Consider the following 22,799-nt stretch of genomic DNA (forward strand, 5'->3'; position numbering starts at 1 on the left):
ACCGTCCTGAACCATCCGATTCTGAAAGTACTGTGGTCCCTATGGACAGAGGGAGGCTACTACAGATGGCTCACAACATGGCCCTCCCCCTTAAGCTGCATTTGGGCCCCTCCTTTCCTGGCCAAAATAGCAGAACCACCATCATACCAGACATGGTTCGAGGCAGGCCTTAGCAGGACTGGCCATATGTGGGTGGGGGGCTCTTTCCTACCCCTGAGTGACCTTGAGGAGGCCCTGGGAATAGGCAAGCTTTCCCCTTTCCGTTATGTTCAGCTCAAAGGTGTCCTCACTGAGCCATCTTGGGGCGATACCCTCAGGAGGGATCTCACAGACTTTGAAAAGCTTCTCCTAACCGCGAGGGGCTCCAAGGGGATAATAACCCGCCTCTATAAGCTCTTTCTGTTCTCTGTCCCCAGAGACCCGCCGCCAGCACGCACACAATGGGGTAGGGACCTAGGTGAGGAAATCGATGACGAAAGATGGACGGAGATGTGTGGACGGGCTAATCGATCTACGGCCTCCCTCCAGTATCGCCATCAGGCCCTCAAGATACTACACCGATGGCACTATCCCCCGCAGAGGATAGCTAGGATGAGGCCAGGATATGACCCAAACTGCTGGAAATGCAGGACAGAAAGAGGAGACTACCTTCACATGTGGTGGGGATGCCCAGTGGTCCAAACCTATTGGGACAAGGTACGGGCCTGGATCAAGGGGGTGGATGGGGTTGAGCGATCTTCCTGCCCTTGGCTCCTCCTCTTCGGAATTGACATTGGGGAAGGCCAAGAGGGCACTCAAGACCATATGCTTCAGGTTATGCTGGTAGCAGCCAGATGTTGCCTGGCACAGAAATGGAAAAATCCGGAAATGCCAGGGGAAAAAACCTGGGTAACCAAGGTACGGGCCATCTACGACATGGAGTTCCTCACACACCTGCTTGATGAGTCCAAATCCAGCATCGAGGAAATCTGGCTCCCCTTTTTTGACAAATACGGCCAAGCGGTCTAATGCTTAATGGTGGTGCCGAGGGACCCCCCCCCCCCAAGGGCATGGGGCCATGGCCCGCAGACCCGATTGTGAACTTTACCCAGTTGGTCCACACGACTTCGACGTGCCAAGCGCACAGTGCATTGACACTTCTGTTTTCTTAAGAGCCTGTTAAGCAAGCAATTAACCAACCTATGAACATTTGAACTGAAGGGGGGTGGAGGGAGGGGAAGGGAGGGAGGGAGAAGGGGTGTGTTGCGATTGGTTCCTTCTTGTTAACTCACATCAGCAAATGTAATGTAACTTCGTAATGCACAGATGAAACTTAATAAAATTGATTTTCAAAAAAAAAAAAAAAGTATTTTGCTCCTACTACCCTTAGGAGCTACGAAGCAACGTGGGGAAGATGGCGCCTATGGTGCAGCCAATGTGGTATTAATTCCCGTTTCGCATCCCCGTGAAAGGAGGCAAAGCATTTCAGACTGTGGGAGTGTACAGGTCTGCTATTTCAGCAGGCCACGAGCCAGTGGACGGAACCCCAGTAGGTGAGCATCCGGCAGTAGTGAGGCTGCTGCGTGGCGAGAACATTTGCACACCTCCTTTCTCTAGATACACACAGATGTGGGATATTAATGCGGTCTTACAGCTCTTTGTAGGTTGGCCACTAAACAGAGATCTATCTGATCAGCAGTTATCGGGTAAACTAGCTATGCTACCATGTTTAGTTTCCTGCAGGAGAGTGGCAGATGTGAAAACACTCAAAGTGCATAGGAAGATGTTCTCTCCTGAAGGGGTATGTTTCTCAATCGCTAAGAGAACAAAGTGCCCCACAGTGATCATTTTGTACCCCTATTTCCAGGAGCAGCTGAAATTCTGCGTTGCTAACTGTTTCAAGGAGTATGAGGTGAAGACGAGCGAAGTAAGGCTGCAGAGCGTATCGCAATTGCTCATTATGCGGATGAGGCCCTATAAAGCAGTAGCTGCAGTGACAATAGCTGGATGGGTACGGACAGTCATGAACCTAGCAGGTATAGATGTCTCCATTTTTGGAGCCCATTCAGTGAGGGGCACAATGGCTTCTAAAGCATTTGCAGCCGGAGCTAGAACTCAGGAGAGGATCTACATATCAAAGGTGGCTGATTGGTCCAGCAATGCTTCATTTAAGACCTTTTGTTTGATAGCAAGCATAGCAGCGCCTATTGTTCATAGCTTTGAACAAGCATAATGTTCAACTGCGGTCTTGACCTAGAATAGAGCGCAGGGAGTATTGATTCTATTAAAGACATGGAGTTGAGCATTATCCCGCCCTTTCGTGCAAGTACTAAAAGGATTACAATTGTGGTATTCACGGACCGCTGTTTTATTTTACTTTGCGCCCTGGTACCCTCCCTAAAGTGTGTTTTTTTGGTTTGGCAGGAGAGGACCAGAAAGCAAGCTGAGCACCCAGAAACAGAGGTGTCGAGAGGTTGAGGTTTGGTTTGACTGCCCGTGCCAAGACGCTTTGATCGGATTAGTTCCGGGGCAGACATGACAAGTGGACTGCAGGATTGTGTTTCCGTTTGGTTTGGAAGGCATCTAAAGAAAGTGGAAGGGACCTGGGCAGGAAGTGACAAGTATGGTCCAGGGAGAGGAAGTGGACTTGAGGATTACCAAGGACCCAGGTGTTGCTGGGATGTGTAGTTTAGTTTGATTTGTTGTGATTCTTTATGTTTTGAAAAAAAAGAAAAGAAAAATTAAGATGTCAATCTGCTGTGAGGCGTAGAATAAAGGAAGTTGAAGCATAATTCTTCCCTCAGTGTCTTTAATAGAATCAAACTCCCTGCGCTCTAGCAGGGGTAATCTTTATTATATTCACAGAAAGAGGTCCCACACAACATCCTCTGTATGCAGATCCCTTTCACTTTGCGTACAAGCTCATCTTTACATCGTTCATGTCCAGTGGCTCCTTACCTCAGACCCTGGATGCAGGAGAAGAGGTTCCTAATTATTTAAATCAAACCACCCTTTTTCCTTTTTGCAATTCCCTGTTATTATCTTTTGGTTCTGGCCATAAGGGTTAAAAAACACAATGGACCTCATCACGAGTTGGCCGGTAGCCCTTAAGTGCAGCGGTAACGGGAAACCGCCTAACACGTGATGAGGCTGTCGGTCTACTTGGAGCACCTGGGTGTCTCTCTCCACTATACATTAAATGTACATACAGTGATACATGGGTCCTTCTGCACAGTGGTTCTGCAACTGCCATTTTCACTTACACTAATGCATTTGCACATGGGCAGACAGTTGTGCCTGCGTACATTGTGCTTGTGCTCCTGTTACTTTTTGAGTAATCAATTGGAATAAAATGTGTGCTGCACGTAGTACAAATCTATATATGTGAAATGGTTCCTTTGTTCTTTTGTTTTTTGCAAGTATGCCATTTGCTTACTTTTCGTTTACAAGCTAGTGATATTTATATGCCTGGTGTGAGAGAGGTTAGGACTCTCCGAGAGCTATAACAGGTAGAGAGCATTAGAAGGACTCAGGTTTCAATCAACGGCTCCAGGATGTAGAAGGTTGCTCTTTTCGACTTATTACATCTTCCACTTGACTTTGTCTCCCCTCACTTCCATTATCATGTCGAGACCTACCCCAAAAATACACCCTAGATGGAGCCTGTCTTCCTCTGCAAAAACTAAATATTATTTATAAAGATTTAATAAACTTTTGAAGAAATAGCAAGGACCGACATCACACTGGACTGTTACTTAACATTTTAAAATATGTGGTATGCTCCTATCGTAGTTTTTAAAATGTCTAATGGGGGAATGGGTGGGTCTTTCCAAAATTTTAAATAATGGCTAAAGCCCAGTGGGGGAAAAGGGAACTGCCTTACCCACACTACCCTTTATTTTACTTTGAACATACTGATAACATAGTAATTCATGTACAGACAAATTGTTGAAATGTTCTTTTAATAATGGTCCCTTTTCTAAAGACGTCCAAACCCCTTTAGGTGCCAGTGCATATATTGTAAAATAATACAATTTGCCACAGGACTAAAATGAGGAGGCATGGCTTCTTTGTAGGACCGACTGAAATTGTGTTCCTGGAGAGATGCCACAGTCTGCTCCTTCTGTGACTGGGGCCCGGCAGAGAATTTCCCTTGAAACGCAGAGCTGTCTTCCTATAGACCTACTTCATTATGACAAACAAACCTTACATTTTACTAAACCTAAAGCATGATAAATGATGACATTATTATTGTATGTTAGGAAAGGGAAATGGATGGAAAGATAGATAAATAATAGATCAAAGAAAAAAGGATGGGTTGTGCTTAACTGGACATGTTTGACGTGTGAGGTTAACATTAACACGACAAACCCATATACTGGGACTCTACAGCAGGTTTTAATTAATCTCTTGAACGACTGAAGTAGGGGTGATCATTTACAGCAGATTTGTCCATACATGAACGGCACACGTGATTGTATTCAACACATAGCTCATTTAAAGGAATGTCCTCAGAAGCCATTCATATATAAACTGATGTTTGACATTTTCTACAAAGTCCTAAGGAGCATGGACTGGACACGGAATACTTACCAGTACATGTGGGGGCTGTAGGCCAGGTTCTGCCGATGCAAGTTATTTCCTTCGATCCTATCAACGTATAGCCGGGATCACAAATGTAGGTCGCTTTATCATCATTGTAAAAGCTCGTTTTCATGGCAAGCTCCGAAACTCTGCCGTTCTTTGTACTGGGTGGCCGAGAACATGTTTCTTTTGCTGTATAATGAACACAGGAATTAATCAGCATATGCCCCCCATGATTTGGCAATGACATGTGTTATAGTTGCATTTGTTTAAGATAGGTGATAGTACTCCTACCTGAAAGACTATACAATAGAAACAATACACAACACAAAGCATTGCAATATTCAGGTGTTTTTTTATTAATGGTTAGAGTACCAGGTGATAGAGGAGACACCTCAATTGAGTTTTAACAAAATAGATGTACACAACATCATCTTCAAAAGACTTCTCAGGGTTATTGGCATGGATGGCACACCCCTTGATGGATCAAAAACATCCTACAATATCGCTCCTATGTTGTCAGTATAACAAAACGTTGAATTGTGAGTGATTGTTTGAATTTTAATTTCTAGTTAGAGGTCCAAAGGAAGGGCCCCACTAGAGAAAAAAATGTGGAAATGGTAGCAGCACACAGTGGAATGTGAGATATAGGTCAAGAAGTGCTTGGGAGAAGAGAGTATGGGCCTCATTACAACTCCGACCGTAGCCGTGCCGGTAAAACCGGCAGGCTGCCGACAAAGTTGTGCTTTTATCTGGCGCCTGGCTTCACAGAAACACCGGGGATTACGACCCCGGTGTTCGTGGAAGTCAGGCGCTGGAAAAATGTTAATTTCCATTCCCTATGGGACTCAATGGGAATGGGGATGACAGAAGCACCTGCACAGCTAATAACGGTGCCAGTGCTTCCCGGAAAGGCTGCAGGTGGGTGCCATCCCACCCGCCAGGTCTGGCAGGTGGGACGGCAGCCACCCACAGACTCAGAGTGTGCCGGTCCAGTAACAACGGTGCCGGTAGGCTTACCGGCACCGTTGTTACAGGACCGGCATGCTCGTAATGAGTTCCTATGTGCTGGAGTGTGTACGGCAATGGAGTTTATTTATTTATGATTTATAAAGTGATATCTGCAACACAAAATTACCTTGTGGCAGCCAGAGTTAATCAAAATAAACAATAAACAGGCTAATACAAGTGATTAGTATGCATTAGGGAGCACATTAATAAACTAAATGGATAGACCACACAATTGAAGTATTTTCAGAATTGCAAATACCAAAGGAATTTGTACTCGAGCAGCCCTACAAATGCATACACTTTTACCCTGTCTTGAAGTCCAGCAGAGCGGCAATAAGGCTGAAAGCTGCAAAATTCCTATTAACTTTTGACAAATAAATCAGTGCAACAAATAAAGTCCCCACTCTGCAAAACATGATTAAGTTTATAAATTGAAAAGGTGTTAACCAAGAAGAGACTATTTGTGGACAACCACAGCAGTGGTGTGGGATTATAAATGTCAATATTCCACAAGATGGAATAAGATCATTCTGAGAGGTAGGAGGCAATGCAGTTGAGTGCTGAGGCGTAGATGTCTATCTTGGAGAGGGTGGAAAGGAGGGAGGAGTGGTGAACAGTACTGAAAGCAGGAGACAGATCAAGGAGTATGAGAATAGAGGAGCCATTACTGAGTACAGAGGTGACAATGTTCAATACATGTTACAGTGCTGTCTTCTTGGAGAGCCTTTTGCAAAATCTAGATTGGAGGGGGTTGCTAAACCCTTGAACTCCACATATTTAGTTATCTGATTGAACATAACTGTTAGGGACTTTTTCTAAAATCCCACTACCAGTTGGACCTAGGGTCTCACTCTTCTTGGCAATACATATCTCCACTTCTATTACAGGCCTGTACCACACAAGGTAAGGTAGCAATGGCTGAGCAGTCAGGCCTATTTTAGGAGGGAGAGTGGGCTGTAGGGAGGTACAATGAACTTCAGCACACGGTCCAAAGAAACACTTACACCCACTGTTATATGTACAAGTAATGGTTTATTCTATATATACACATAAGTGAAGAGACTTCTTCAGAAAGGTAAGTACTATTCCAGTTAGCAAACACAAAGTGAAAACCAATACAATACTTTGGGTAAGTAAACCACAGTATAAAAGACATATAGAATGGCTTTATGCAGTTCAAGGTAACTAAGAACAACTTAATAGTACACTTTGTAACATTACTTACATTGTTACAGAACTAACACAGCAGGTAAGTACTTTGCAACACTTGTTTTTTTTTTTACAGTAGCCTATTGCGTTAGCAGTCCTTCCCTAAATAGACATGAGTTGCCCCAGAGGCAGAAGGGGAGACCAGTGGTCCAGATGTCAGCTGTAGACAGAACAGGAGCAGGAACAACTGAAGAAAAGTCAGAGTTCCAGAGAATATCTTTGGTAACAAGTAAGTACAATGCGTTGAAGTGGGTAAAAGGGTTCTGGGCGGTTAGCATGGGATCCCTGAAGGCTCAATAGCCTTAGGTCTGGACGAACGTGGTTGTTCAAACTCCCAAACCCACGAATGACACCCCAGCAACATAGGAGCAGCAAATCAACTCTAGCTATGTTTATTTTACCGTGAGTCAGAGTACCTCAGCAGTGAAGAAGGTGGAGCAGACGGACACCTACACGACACAGCAGCTAGAGGACCTGGTCACTGAATTCTTGGTCTGGAGAATGAAGAAGGGACACTGGAAGAGATTTCTCTGTAGCAGCCGAGAGGAAAGGCTCACAGCCAAGGATTCCTCTGAGCTTTGTGCAGTTCTGTGATTGTGGTGCCTTTTTCTAGGACACCAGATGAAGAACGGTTATCACTGGTTCGATTCGGGATCCCCAGCTCGGTCTGGCACTCGGTTCGGAAGGCTTAAAGTAGCAGAATCTTGCCTCAGGTAATCCAGCAGAAGCTCACCAAAGTTTCAGGCAGATTCAATTTTTGGGAGACATTGCACTGCACTTGAGTCAGAGGTATCAGAGTATTGACGGTTTGCAGCCCAGGAAGATTGCAGCTCATTGTTGGCTAGCTCGGATTGCAGGACGTCTCAAGGCTGATTGGTCCCACCAGCCCAAAGGAAGGAGTCGTCCTCTTCGGAGCTCCTCTGTTGAATAGAAGAAAGAGAAAGCACAGCAGTGGTTAATCAGCAGGCTCTGGCAGCCTGTCAGGAATTGAGGTGGGGTTGCTTCATTCCCGTCTCTCTATTCTCAACATGTGCTTACAAAAGCACGCGATTCATACACTCACTCACACGTACCATCTCGTAGCAAACCTATTAAGGAAGTTTTACTACCTTGCCGCACCAGATCCGTGAAAAGATATCCTTCCTTTCCTTTGCGATGGCAGTTGCCATGGAAATTGGGGCAGAGACACTGACTCCTACAGCGTCAGATGCACGTAATGGTCATGTGATCATTGCTTCTTAAACTCTTATTTGCTTAGCGTTCATTGCTTCTCATTATTTCCAAAGTGCGCTACGTTCGTACACTCAAGTTTCCTTTCTGTTCTTGACCTTTTTGAGGGACTTTTGTATCTTGTGTTCTCCCTATGCTTTCCATCCCCAACCTGACTCCCTGAACCTTGTTCTCCATTGTGTCCTGTCTCCCGATTCTTTGAACCCACCTCGCTTGTCAGCTAATTACCTGCTGCCGACCCAGACTTCGTTCAGGACTGACTTTTGCCTCACGTTTGTTATTGTTGAAGAAACGCCTGCTGCTGACCTAGACTTCGTTCAGGACTGCCTTTTGCCTCACGTTTGTTATTGTTGAAGAAACGCCTGCTGCTGACCCAGACTTCGTTCAGGACTGCCTTTTGCCTCACGTTTGTTATTGTTGAAGAAACGCCAGTTGCCGGCCCAGACTTCATTCAGGATTGCCCCCTGTCTCACGTCTGGTCATTGTTCACCACAAGCCCGCTGCCGACCTGGAATTCATTGGACTGCTGATTCTTCTTTGGACCCACTCAGCTGCAAGTGCTACCCCGTAAGACCGCTGGTACCATCCTCCTTGCCTCACCCCGGTACGGACTAGACAATGCCTGCGTACCATTGTTGGGGAAGAGGCGGAGCGTCCTCGTTCCGTCGGGTACTCTTTTGGGACTTCCTCACCCCTAGGCGTTCGCATGCCGGCAGGAATAGCCCCGTCCACCTCAGTACCTTACGGTCTTACATGTAGCACTTGTCCTATCTTTGATTACCACATGATCAGCCCATGGTAAGAAGTGTCTGTCCATTATTTTTGATTTTCTATCTCTAACTGACCTATTTACGTACCAAGGATTCTTTATATCCTTCTCAATTGTCACAGATATCCCCAGAGCTTCCTTTGATTTGATGTTGTTTACAAGCTGTGTCACCTTGGGATGTTAAGCATCTACACTAAGGTAGTAGATTATCTGTCCTCCCTATCTGTTTTTGATAGTAGGAAAGGGTTGTTGCTAATACCTCTTTTCCTTTCCGGTTTAGGGAATCTTCTGCCACACGTTTGGATCCATTCTTCCAAACAATTGACCCCTGGTGCTAGTTTTTTCATATCCAGACACAGGGTTACATTGTAGGGTAGAATTCTTCTTCTACACTACGTGGGCAATTTTGACCAGGCATTCCTGACACAGCCGCTTGGAAGTGGCTAAGGACATCTTCTCCTCTTCTTTCTCTTCGAGTCTTGTTCCAGTGGTCTACTCATCTTTGTGCACCAGGAATCCAACCTCTTATCCAGAAACCCAGCCAATCAGTATTTTTGCTACATTCAAAATCTGGGGGGTGGCTATCCTTACAGGACAGCCAGCCTCCCAGTTGGAACTGGTTCGAGGCAGGCATGCCAGAAGACAAAGACCAGCAGGGTTTCGGGATCCTGGGCTGCTTCCTGTTCTCAAAGTAACTCGGATGCCTGAGCTGGCTTCTCTATGGCAACCCACAGAAGACGAAAGTCAAACAAAGGCCTCGTCCACCATAAATGGTAGAAGAAGGCCCAAGAAAGGACAAGCTAATGAGAAATTGCGAGAAAAGAATACAGGAACGATTTTAGAAAAATGGTGTCCGGTGTGTCCCTTACTGCAGCTGTGGAAACAGCCTGCAATGTAAGTTTCACAAAAATATGGTAGAATTACATTCTTTGCCACAAGCCGTTCAGGTAAGCTTGTCAGTGTAACAACAATGTTACAGGAGCAGTGAGAAAGGGGATACACTGTAACCCCTCAGCACTCCACTGAAGGTAGTGTGTGCTGATCTCACAATATAAAATATAGGGAAGATAAAAAGTATCCCCCTACCCTGTGGAACATATGTTCTTACAAGGAAAATAAAATAAAATAAAAAGGGAAGCCCAAGGGGCTCCCAGCAACACTGCACTGAAAGCTGCTGTGTGCTGCAATAGTACATTTGCAGATGCCTAAAACGTTGTAGGAAAACATAACTCCACAAATAAAGTATGGAGTGTCACATAAATTACTTCTATAGCCATGGTAAAAGAAATGTTGAGTGTGGCAAAAATGTCCCACTCACCTACGAACATAGACAAAAAATCCACAAGCCCAGCAAAAAGTGCTGGGGGACTCACAGGTGAAGGAAATTTGGCATAGAAATGTAAAATCTACCTAACAATAACCCATTCCAAAATTCTGGAGTAGTGTGGAAGGAGAGATACAGGTTGATAGTTGGCAGTGTTGTTGGGGTCAGTGTTGGGTTCAGTGGCATGTGTTTTGGGAATAGATTGGACTATTGCTGCTATAACAGACAGGAAGATCCCTGTTCTAAGAGAGATGTTAAAGAGACATATACATGAAGAGTGGCAATGACAGGTGAGTATTAGGTGTAAATGGGTTAACAGGAGAACAGGACAGGGTGGCTGCATCCGGCGGATGGGAGCCACATCAAAAGGTGAGTTTGGGGAGAAAAACTTAAATACTGAAGTAATACGGGCAAATGGGTGGAGCAAAAAAGGATGAAGAGTAAAGAGGGCAGTCAGGATGGCCGCAAAGTCTAAGGTTTTAACAGAGAAGCAACATGAAAAGCCATTAGTAAGTAAGAGAGAAGTAGATTAAGCACCAGTATCAATCGGCAGCATGACCTGGCGGGATAGAGCCGAGTTTTCAGAGAATGGGACCACACTGACCCAATCTTCATGGAAACTGCTGGCAAGATTGAAGAGCATGACAACAAATTATTCTACCTCAATAAGTCCTGGTTCACTTCTTACAATATAGACACTCTAAATGCTTTGCAGGTCTTCAGGGTCATTGTAAATGATTAACTAAAGAAATATGGATTCTAGCGTAGCCTTATTTTTCCTGCTTCCATCATTACCACTATGATTGCTATCAGGACATGGATGTCAACACCTACCTCACCAGTCTAACTATGTACAGGGTCTCTGTGGACACCTACTTTTCTGCAAAGAGTGATCTGACTTAATTTCAAACACCCACTCTATCTCTAAACATATTCCAGGTCTCAGGGAATTCAAACCCTGGTAGGACAAACCCTAAGAACAAAGTCACGACCCTTTTTCACAAAACTGTGATGCCATGGTCCTCGAACCTGTCTCTCCTCACACACCCACATTAGTGGGCATACCATAGATGTCTTTTATCAATTCACCTGTCACTTTACAACATTATCACCAAGGCACTACTTTAAACAGGTCACTCTCTTCTGACAGCCCACCTGGCCAAACAGGGAAGATGGCTGCCTCCTTTATCCTCGCCTGAAGTTGCGTTCCTTTGTGCAGGTCAATGAAAAGATTATCCAGGGATGCCTTTGCTTCCATCTTCTTTCTTAGTATGGACCTTTTTAAACACATTGGATGTACTTGTTTCCATAGTCATGAAGAAGAACCCTTCCCCCGAGAAACGTTATAGTTGATTTGACTCAGACCTCCTTTTCAAGGAGATGGACTACAGTAAGTAAACACTGCCACAAATTCAAGTCTAGAAAGGACATGCTAGTTTGAGCATACCACATGAGAGGCTACTCGTGCACTACCAAGCACAAGATAAAGGCCCTCTTGCACAACTGAATTGACCTGAAGACTAATCCATCTTTGGAAATGTCTAGGATCCACGGGAAGAAACATGCGCTGATGCATGCTCTGGCTTACCTGTCAGCTCACAATTCCTTGCGAACAGCATGTATTCCTTCATGGAAATGCTTACATCAGTCGAGACAACCATTGCTAGCCATGCAAAATCCAGTATCTCTTCCTCCCAGGTATACAAGCTGGCCCTGCATCCTCCTTGTATTTCTTCAGACTGGTAATTCCAGCAGATCCGATGAATATGGTACAAATTGTGAAGTCATGTGCTGACCAGGTTTGGCCTTGCCGGGCCAGCACAATAAAAGACAATATTGACATCCATCACATTCCTTGGCTGCCTCTGCAATGGCTCGTCCCATTCTAGTGGTTTTCCTCAAGAGCTAAAAAGGACTTCAACCTTTCATCCCATTAAAAATAATTCTGATAACCTTACAAACTACTGCTCTGCTAACTACTGCCCTCTTGCCATTAACCCATGCATTGGCAAAGTCACTGAGAAGATGGCAATTTCCAACTCCCTGGTTTCAGTGAAGATATGGCCTGTTTCATGACCACCAATCAGATATCCAGCCCTCTAGAGGAAGGAAGTCAGCCCTCCTGTATATGAGAGTTGAGCTCAATTAGTCCATAAACAGTAATTGTCATGCCAGCTTCACCTTCCGAGACTTTTCCACGGATCCCAGTACTGTCAACTATGCCACTCTGGTTGACCATCTAGAAAACTACATTTGCATCTAAGACATAGCCCAGAGTTGTATATCTTCCTACCTCCTGGACAGAGGAACCCAGGTCAGGTCTTACTCTTTCTCTGCCTGCTATCTGTAAATGTGGGTTGAACCAATGTTACACCCTCTCCCCTTGACCCTTTAAAACTTGCCTCTCACAACTAGCTGATCAAATCCCTAGCTTCTTTCAGACCTATGTCAATCAAAGACAAATTGTCTTCAGGATGGGAGTCGACTCATCTCTAACTCAAGGTCTGAATACCTCTTGATTCCCTTCTGTCCAATCCTGGATGTTTGGTGTCTGAACACAGCCAAGACTGAAATGATTTACTTGAGCTCTACAATACCTACTTCCTTACTGATTCCCTGGCCTTCCTCTATGGGCACCCCACCAATGCTCGTTCCTATGGCCAGATGCATAGGGGTCATCTTTGTCAGCTCACTCTCCATTCCTTATCTAGAGCTATCCAAGAAATCTTCTTAACCCCTTAAGTGCCAAGGGCGAGGTATCTCATCCTTGACATTACGTACGCAGTGCCAAGGACGATATAGCTCGTCCTTTTTGGCACGTTGTTTTGAGCGATCCCTGCAAGCAGGGATCGCTCAAAACTGTAATCCAACCCCCGGGCTATGTAAGGGAGAGGTCCCCCCTCACTGCCAGGGGACTGGATTGCCTTCAGTTTCACGTCAGCATGCGTAAAGCACGCTGACGTGAAATTGAAAGTAATTTTCACCGCAGAAGCCATTTCGGGCTCCTGCGGTGAAAATAGAAGGTGAGTGCCCTTCTTTGTCCACCTCGAAGCCGGATATCGAGGCAGGTATCGTTGGAAAGGGGAGGTTCTCCACTTTCAAACGATACACTTTGTGTGGCATTGCTGCTCACGGATCAGGCACAGGGCGCGCGATCCGTGAGCAGCAATGTCACAGGATCAACAAGGATCTGTTTGTGATGCGGGGGGAGGGGGGCCTGCTTACTAGGTAAGCGGCCCCCTTCTCCCCGTGGCCCCAATGCATGGGACCACATTTATGGAGACCCCTGGAGGCAGATGGGTGACCTTCTGCCCCCAGGGGCGGGGGGGCGGGGGAATAAAATAAATAAATAGTACGGGAAGGGGCGAGGGGGTTGGGGACCACTAGGTCACCAGGGATATTTTTGGGGAAGGTGTCTTTGGAAAGGGGAGACTCTCCCCTTTCCAACGACACCCTGTTTGTAAGCATTGCTGTCCCTGGATTGGGTGCAAGGCGCTCGATCCAGGGGCAGCAATGACCACTAGAGACCAGGGATGTGTTACAGAGGGTGGATGGGGGGGCAGCTTACTAGGTAAGCGCCCCCTTGCCCCCGTGGCCCCAAAGCATGGGGCCACATGTCTGGAGAACCCTGGGGGCGGATGGGTGCCATCTGCCCCCAGGGGTGGGGGACAAAAAATTTTTAAAAAAATGTTGCAAAAGGAGAATGGGAAGGGGGGAGGTGGGTGGGAACCACTAGACACCATGGATTCTTTTGGTGAAGGTGTCGTTGGAAAGGGGAGATTCTCCCCTTTCCAATGACACCCTGTTTGTAAGCATTGCTGCTCCTGGATTGGGCGCCGGGCTGCTCGATCCAGGGACAGCAATGGCCACTAGACACCAGGGATGTGTTACAAAGGGGGGTGTGGGGGGTGCAGCTTACTAGGTAAGCACCCCCCTCCCCCCATGGCCCCAAAGCTGGGGCCACATGTTTGGAGACCCCTGGGGGCGGATGGGTGCCCATCTGCTCCCAGGGGTGCGGGGTCTGCAGAAAGTGTGAAATTCACATGTCAAAACAGACTTGGGGTTACCTGTGTTTTAGGCTTTCCCCTTGGCGCCCAGGTAGGTGCACCCACACATGTGAGGTACCATTTTCATTGGGACACCTGTGGGAACGCGAGACAGTAGGCCATGTGTTGTTGGCGGCGTGTTTCGATGGGTGAGCCGAGTGAAATGTGCAGAAAATGCGTTTTTTCCCCCCATTTCAGACTTTGCAGGGGTGTCTGGGTAATAAATTCTGGGCCGATTTGCGCAAATCATACCTCTGCGGATTCCCACAGGTGTCCTCTTTTCGGAAATGCATGGGGTTCCCCATTTTCCTTGGTGGCTTGGACACCCAAGGACCATATCTGTATGGTGTGCTCGTCTAAAAAAAGTGTGAAATTCACATGTCAAAACAGACTTGGGGTTACCTGTGTTTTAGGCTTTCCCCTTGGGCCCAGGTAGGTGCACCCACACATGTGAGGTACTGATTTCAACGGCACACCTGTGGGAAGTTGGGATGGTAGGCCATGTGTTGTTGGCAGAGTGTTTCGAAGGGGTGAGTCGAGTGAAATGTGCAGAAAATGCGTTTTTTTTCCACATTTTGGAATTTGCAGGGGTGTCTGGGTAATAAATTCTGGGCCGATATGCACAAATCATACCTCTTCTGATTCCCACGGGTGTCCTCTTTTTGGAAATGCATGGGGTTCCCTGTTTTCCTTGGTGGCTTGGACACCCGAGGCCCATATCTGTATGGTGTGCCCGTCTGGAGAAAGTGTGAAATTCACTTGGGGTTACCTGTGTTTTAGGCTTTGCCCTTGGTGCCCAGGTAAGTGCACCCACACATGTGAGGTACCGTTTCCATCAGGACACCTTTGGGAACGCGGGAAGGTATAACATTTGTTGTGTTTGTGTGGTTTTCATAACGTTTTGACCCATTTGCTGGTGCCCTTTGTCACACAACCCTTTCATTTCCCAAATGTGCCTTACATTTAGTCGCTGCTTTAGGCACCATACACTTTTGTAACCTGCACAAGTCACCTACCCTTGAAAAGGTCTGCCTTTGCTCTTTCAAAAAAAGTACGCTTGCCGCTCCTCACTACATTGGTTTTCCTGATTTTCGCATGCTAAGTGCGTCTGTTCAGGCCGTAAGCATAAAACTCCTGTGTACCATGGTTCAGTGTTTGGCTTGTGGTATTGCTTGTTTTGTAAAACACTACAAAAAATGTGCGCTTTCCTAACTGCAAGAGTCGGAGGAATGTAGCGGAGCATGGCTTTTCTCAAAATTCATAGAAGCCATTGCCGTACCAAGCCAACCATGTCCACCACATACCTTTTTTTCGGTCATTTTCCCGCTTTTCCCCCAATCTATGGCATTTTTCCCTACCTACTTGTTGCCCGACCTACGCAAATCACCCCTTCCTAAACTTGGAATTTTGTCTACTTTTCAGAAATATATGCCTTTCTGTCCTCCAATTCGTCTTTCCTAACCTTTTCTTCCATTCTGTCCATGCATGTCCAATTGGCGAAAATGGCCAAAATCGCCCACCGCTCACAAAACGGTTGATAACCACATCAAAATATTTTTTTTCGTTCAACCTGTTTTTGAAAGGCAGGAAATTGGGGAATTCAGCACAGCAAACCATTTGTTCCTAGCTCTTACAAGGAGAAAACCACAGGCTTCTTACTTTCCCTTGAAAGGTGAAAGTTACCAGGGCTCTGGTCCTCACATGGGTATTCTATTGAAATAGTCTTTGTCTCTATTTCCCCAAATCTGTACTTCACCATACAAAACAGGGCAGTCAGAGTCACCCTTGGTATTAGTCTTAGTGAAAACATTGCTCCCACACTGAGTTATCAATTGGACCTATTACGGAATGGGGCCTGGCTACCTCCAATGTAATGTGCAAAGTTATTGAACGACCACACCCTTCAGATCCAGCTCATCCAGGTGACTTGTTGTCTGCTGGTCTAAGAGGAATACGTTTGTGGCAGGAACTTAGGTATCACTGGGGCCTGCTTGTGGAAAGTGTTAGTTAGACAGAATCCTATGCAGTTCCCTTAGGGAGCACTACAGAAGATTAAGACTACAGGCATATGCAATAAATCCCCTTTGGTATCAGTCTGTACCACAAAGATTTAGTTGGTCGCTGTGGCTAAGAAGTCAGACTTATCTCAAGAGGGAGATGAGCAGTATTCAGGGTTTAAACAATAGGTCTACAATATTATGGAACAAGGAAACACTGATCAAAGCTTTGTATCAAAAAGAATATATATATTTATTTTACACATTCTTAAGTTCACACACAAATCACTATCATTAAAGTAAGTTAAAACAGTCAGGAAAAGTATGCACAACTCCCTAATTAAATTGTAGACAAGTTTGAGCAAGAGTGAAAACTGAGCAAAATGGCACAGTGTAAACCAAGCAGAAATGGTACTCTATCAATTTCTTCAGAGGGAGGGAAAGGACAAGTCATGTAGGGTTAGACTTCTAAACACACCAGCAACACTTGCCAATTGGACTGTGAACAAGTTAGGCAAGGCAATACTTTAGTATAGGCAATACTTTGGTGAAAACCGAGCAAAATGGCACTTCAGCAATATAGAAAGGGGAAGGAAAGGTGGTTATAAGAGTTTAGGTGCACCAACACATTTCATAGTAATAAACAATCTAGAGAAGGCAGTTGTAACAGATTTAGGCAATCAAGAGGCTTGTGCCAGGATCAAACTGTTCTAGTAGCTGCAGTCAAGTCTTTGTTTAACGAGTTGAAAAAGGTGGTTGCAGATGTAAAAAGATAATGTTATATGAAAGGGGCGGCCAACCCAGAAGGTAAGTTAAGGATTTAAAACACCTTTAGCAGTACCCAACGAAACGGGAGGCCTGGCGGAACAATGTACCTTGAAAGTGGAAGAGGCTCCTGCGGTGGCAGTAGTTCCTGGCAGTTCCTGCAGTTCGGGAGATCCATTAGAGGAAGAGAGGCTCTGGTCGTGGAGGAAGGTTCCAGTTACTGCACTGCCATGGGATGAAACCAGGCGCGGTGATGCCAAGACGAATAAAAGGTACACTCCTTTAAATCATGGTTGTGGTGGACAGGTGCCTCGCTATCCGGTCTCCTAGTGCTTGGCACTGGTGATTCGACCAAGGCAGGTCCTGGAAGGCGATTGGTGAACTGGTTGGCCCCACCAGCTCAAGGGAAGAAGACTCTTGCAGGTGAAGATCTTCTCAAGTCGTTGGAGAAAAGTGGTGAGGATCTGCAGCAGGGCTACACTGATGGTTCAGTCGTTGCAGATGTCTTCAGCTTCTCTCCTCTTCTGGTTTCTTAGTTCCAGTGGCGACGTCTTATCCTCCAGTCCTCAGAGCCCTGCTTTTATGCAGAAAAAAACCCATTCATACAGCCTAGCTGTCACTCGCACAGTGGGGTGGCTTTGCTGCCGGGGTAACCCCCAAGCCTATCAGGGCAGAGTGCGACTTGGGTTGCCTAGGTAACCCTGTCCAGGGTGCCTATTCCCCCACCCACACATCCGGTCTACCCCAGACTCAGTGGTGCCGAAAGGAGGGCTTCTGTGCAGACGCCCGCCAAAAGGATCCCCGACCCGGGTTAGGATTTCAGAGAAAGACACGAGAAAGAAATATTAACAAAGATCTGGTAATAAAAACCTACCGGAGGAAAGTTATTATTAAAATAAACCGGCGGTATGTTAGAGGCTGTCAGTAAAAGTGGTAGCCTTGAACAATGGGAAAATCCCATAGGGAAATATTTGCGGTCGAATATTTATGGTAGTAACCACTGCCACCAGCCAGAAACTTTGGAGAGAGGGACTGGACGGTACCGTCTCGAAAATGAACACTAGGGAACAGCCATTAACCCTTTCCAGTACTGCCATAGTTAGATGGTTTGTACTGTTTTGTTCATAATTATTGACTAGTAAAGTCAATGGGGACTTTATATGCCCTGGGAGACAGTAGTCAGTCCCAGGGTATGGAGCCTATGTTTGGGGGTCGATAGGACACCCCTGTGTTACTGCACTGAGGGTGGTGTGTAACACAAACGTAAAAAGATGATACCTATGAGGGTGAGAAAAACCCCATAGACCATAAGCACACAAAAATAGCCTAAAACACACATCAGCAACATGTCTAAGAGTGGGAAAAAGAGTCTCACTCTTAGCAGTAGAAAAAAATAAACCCTTCAAATCCAGCAAAGCTGCTGGGGGACTCTATAGGTAAGGGAATTTAGCCTTAGAAGAGAATTCTCCCTAACAGAAATCATCTCCCTTCTGACCTCCATCACAAAAAAAGCCACATTTACTTCAATAAGGACATTTGTCTCTCCTCTTGAGGGAAGACGTTGACCCATATGTTGTATTTCCGACTTAACCTGTTTGTCATGCCTCTCATGGGTGGTCCCTGGTAAATTACACCTGGACCTGTGTCCTTATATTGGGCTCGGCTAAGGTCTATTTCCATAGCCATGGACCCTGCACTTACCTGTCATATTTTCTATTACCAGTTGTTTTGTGCCTTTGTTCTGAGAATTGTCTCTTGCATCACTCTGCAACTCTTACTGTGGTGCTCTATTTTGCCTATGAAGTCCTTGGGTGTCTACCTTCCTTGCACTTCCACTGTTTCCCTCCCTGTTGTAATGTTTTATCATTTGCCATGTTCCTCACAACACTTCCTTTCACCCTCCATTGGTACTTATCCGACCTGAATGCTAAAAGGCTGTGAAGGTTTTAGCTCTCCCTGTCCCCTCCCATCTAGTGTTGACATGAAAGGGTGTAGCCCTTATCTTCCCTGAGTGGATTCCTGCCTCTGTCACCCCTACGCAGACCTACTCCTCTTTTGAATGCCTCATCTGCCGGCTCTATGTCTCCCCAAGCCATTCCCTTACTGTGGCTACTATCTATCGGCCACCTAGTCAGATTTCTTCCTTACTCTTTGAGTGGGCTGACCTCTCCTCCTCACTCCTGGCCTCAACCACTCAACACATCCTTCTTGGAGACTTCAACATCCAGCTGGATGCCTCCTGTCCCCCCTATGGACTCTTTCGCGACCTCTGCGACTCTCTCACTCACCATTCTCCCCTCTGGCCTGACTCATTCTGCAGGGCACACTCTCGATGTTCTGATCTCCTCTGACCTTCCCCTCTCTGTCCCTCTCTCCACTCCTCTCTCATGGAGTGATCACTTTCTCCTATCCTCCCACCTCACCCTCCCTCACTGCCACCCACCTTCTCGGTCATCCGACCCATGAAGCACATGTCAGTTGAGGCTTTCGCCACCACCTTCTCGTCCCTCTTCCCCCATTGGCTGACTCTTACCCTGACACAGCCCTCTCCATGCTCCACTCTTCTATATCTGATACTCTTGATATCCTTGCCCCTGTCATGAGAATCTGCCTGAAGCCCAAAGCCAAGTGTAACTCCTGGTATGACTCCGATCTCGTCACCCTAAAACGCAAGTGCAGGGTGGCAGAGAGGAAATGGCATGCTTCATGTTCATCCTCTGACAAACTGGCCTGCCACCTGCTGCAAAGGCAATACCAGCTCTCCGTCCTCACCAAGAAGAGAGCTCATATCCAAACCTGCATCTCTGCAGCATCAAACAACTCGGCTGAACGCTTTAAAATCTGCAAGGAACTAGCCAATCCCGCTGCAGTCTCTACCTCTCCTGTTCCCTTCCCAGGCCCTCTGCACGGCATTGGCTTCTCACTTCATTTAAAAAACTCAGGACATCCTGTCCTCACTCTCCTCCTATCGCCTCCCTCCATCCATCCATCCCCTGCTCTTCCTCTGGCCCTTCTGCAGCCACCGCCCCTTCCCTCATTCTCTATCTTTCCCCTTTTCTCTTCTGACGAGGTTTCTAGACAAGTCCGATCTATGAAAGTCTTGTCGAAACTGGTTCACCCCTGTTCCTTGAAAACTATCAAGGACCACATCAACTCCCTGGCTCCTGCTCCGGCTGATTTCTGCAATCACTCCTTTGCCACTGGAGTCTTCCCATCCCCCTTGAAGCACTCCCTTGTGCACCCCCTTCTTAAAAAACCCTCTGCCAACCCCTCCTGCCTGGGTAACTATCGCCCAATCTCTATCACTCCCTTCCTGGGCAAGCTCCTGGAGAAACTGATCATCTCCCAGATTAATCTCCACACTGAATCTGTTGGTTGTCTTCATAAATATCAGTCTGGCTTCAGAGCTGCTAGAGAGCACGGAAATTGCTCTCCTGAACATCCGTGAAGACCTGCTCTCCAACCTTGACTCAACACCCCGTGTGTCCTCATCTTGCTTTATCTCTCTTCTGCCTTTGATACAGTCAACCATGCCATCCTGCTCACCCGTCTCCGTGATAACCAGGGTATCACTGGTCAGGCTCTGGTGTGGCTGACTTCTTTCCTTTCCGTCCGACCCTCCCAGGTCCAACTTGGGTCCTTCCTCTCCGATCTCTTTTTCTCTACCTGTGGTGTCCCCCAGGGATCTAACCTCTCTCCCTGGCTGTTCAACCAATACCTGGCACTCCTAGCCCACTGCATCGCCGCTCTCTGCCCCAATTTTCAGAGCTATGCAGATGATACCCAGCTCATTTTCAGGCTACCCTCGGCCTCCTACTCTCCTTCACTCATCTCTGACTGTCTGTCTGCTATCCAGGAGTGGTGTGCCACCAATGACCTCTGCCTTAATGCCGGCAAGACTGAGATTTTACTCATTGGCACACCCACTCCCTCCTTCCCTGCAGCTCTCTGGCCGGCCTCTCTTGGCCCTCTTCCTGTTCCCACCTGCAAGGCTAAAAACCTTGGGGTCATCTTCGACTCCACACTCTCCTTCTCTCCTCACATCGCTGACGTCTCTAAGAAGTCACACTACCAGCTACACCTCCTCAGATGTATACTTCCTTTCCTCCTCTTCCCCAGAAGCTCACCGTCTCCAGAGCCCTAGTTCTCTCTAGACTGGACTATTGTAACAGCCTCTATCTAAATCTGACTGCCTCTACTCTCCGCCCTCTGCAACTTATCTAGAACATGACTGCGAGACTTGTCCTTGGCCATTGTATCTCTCCAGGACTGAAATCTCTGCACTGGCTCCCAGTGGCTGCAAGGATTAAGTTCAAAACCCTCTGCATTGTCCACAAGGCTTTGTGGGGTCTGGGGCCGCAATACCTTCAACTCTCTCTTCCCAAATATCTTCCTTCTCGAACTCTTCGCTCATCCGCCTCCTACTCCCTCAAGGTCAGTCGTTTCGCCAAGCAACGAGTTGGTGGTAGATCTCTCTCGTCGGCAGGGGCCTCCCTCTGGAACAGCGTTCCTGCCTCCCTGAAACTTGAGGAGAACCATCTCTGGTTCCGGAAGCACCTCAAAACCTTCCTCTTTGCTTCTGTCTTCTCTCCCCCTCTCCCCTGCTGAATTCCTGGTTGAAACCACACTGGTTACCTGGCCACCCTTTCTGACCTTGGGCCCAGGCCCTGCCAATTGCACACCTGCACTGCCTCCCTGGCAACCCCCACACCTAGGGACTCTTGTTCTGTATCCCTACAGTCCCCCTACCAGCACTTGTGTCTGCTCTTACCTTGCACTACCACCATCTGGCCGTTCTATTATCTTATTTATTCTACTATCCCATGTACTGCACTTTCCCCTTTCCCTTCCCCCACGCACTTTTCCCTTTCCCCCTTTCCATGCACTTCTGCAATCTGAATGACACCTGGCCTAGTAAGATTGTTGTTTGTCTTCCCTCTGTTCCCCCTCCCTTGCCTCGTCGCACCTCGAAACACTTGTGTATATGCGCATTATAAATGCCATATCATATCATAAGCAACTGAAAGATGGCACCATACAATTCAGTTATTCGCATAGTTAGAATGCTCCCAATTTTTTTAATCTTTTAAAGACCCAATAATGGATACCTGGATGCATGCCTGAACCTGGTCGGAGCATCTGAAGAGATCATGACTGTGACATTCAGAAGTATAGTATTGGTCATTTCAGGAGACTCGGTCAACCTGAAGATTGTTAGCACTGTCTATAAATTGACTGGGAGTTCACTTTTATCAACATGTGTCTATTTGCTGAATAGTCACATCTTTTGAATTGTGGCACAAATAAACCTTCAACAAATAACTGCTGCTACATTTTACAACTTTTTTGTAAAGCACAGATCACTCAACAAAGAAGAACTGACAGTGAGGTCCTGTATAGTAGAGATATTAGGGAACTGTAAAGCTTTGCTCCAACCACTACCCAGCATTGGTGTAAAGCTTGTACAAGACAACTGTGGTTTTCCCGCTCACACTGAACTCTGTAGTCACAGTTAACTCTTTCCACCCTATTTCCAGCCAAATAATGCTCACCCATATCTTTTCTCAGTTCTAGGGGGAATTACTAACAGGTTTCTGTTATTACCTGCTCAGTATTTACCTAGTCGAATTTAAATCATTGTTTTTGACAACCAGGCAAGTACATCCAGTTTATTGAACACAATAACGCTTTTATACCTCTTTCAAATGAGAGTGTAGGGATGGTAAGCCTACTTCAAAACGAATCATTGCTCGAGATGTACACATTGGCAATAGCAGGATGTTTTTCCAAAATTTGGCTTCAATGACATCCCAAAATTCACGTTGTCTATGTAATGATGTTTCCGTACCATACGTGAGTATTGGTACCACTTTCTGCTTATAAAA

General features: G+C 46.4%; 1 protein-coding gene across 3 annotated transcripts in view; it reads right to left on the bottom strand.

Annotated features, from left to right (window-relative positions):
* LOC138537982 (coagulation factor XIII B chain-like) overlaps nucleotides 1–22,799 on the bottom strand; it is a 1,433,866-nt gene that overhangs the window by 736,655 nt on the left and 674,412 nt on the right. For all 3 annotated transcript variants that reach the window (XM_069641496.1, XM_069641495.1, XM_069641494.1), the window contains one exon: nucleotides 4,573–4,755. In XM_069641496.1, the coding sequence (XP_069497597.1) occupies nucleotides 4,573–4,755 (183 nt within the window). The remainder of the gene's footprint in view (nucleotides 1–4,572; nucleotides 4,756–22,799) is intronic.

This window comes from Ambystoma mexicanum, chromosome 1q (genome assembly GCF_040938575.1).
Source record: "Ambystoma mexicanum isolate Mex_15411 chromosome 1q, UKY_AmexF1_1, whole genome shotgun sequence".
Taxonomy (NCBI): Eukaryota; Metazoa; Chordata; class Amphibia; order Caudata; family Ambystomatidae; genus Ambystoma; species Ambystoma mexicanum.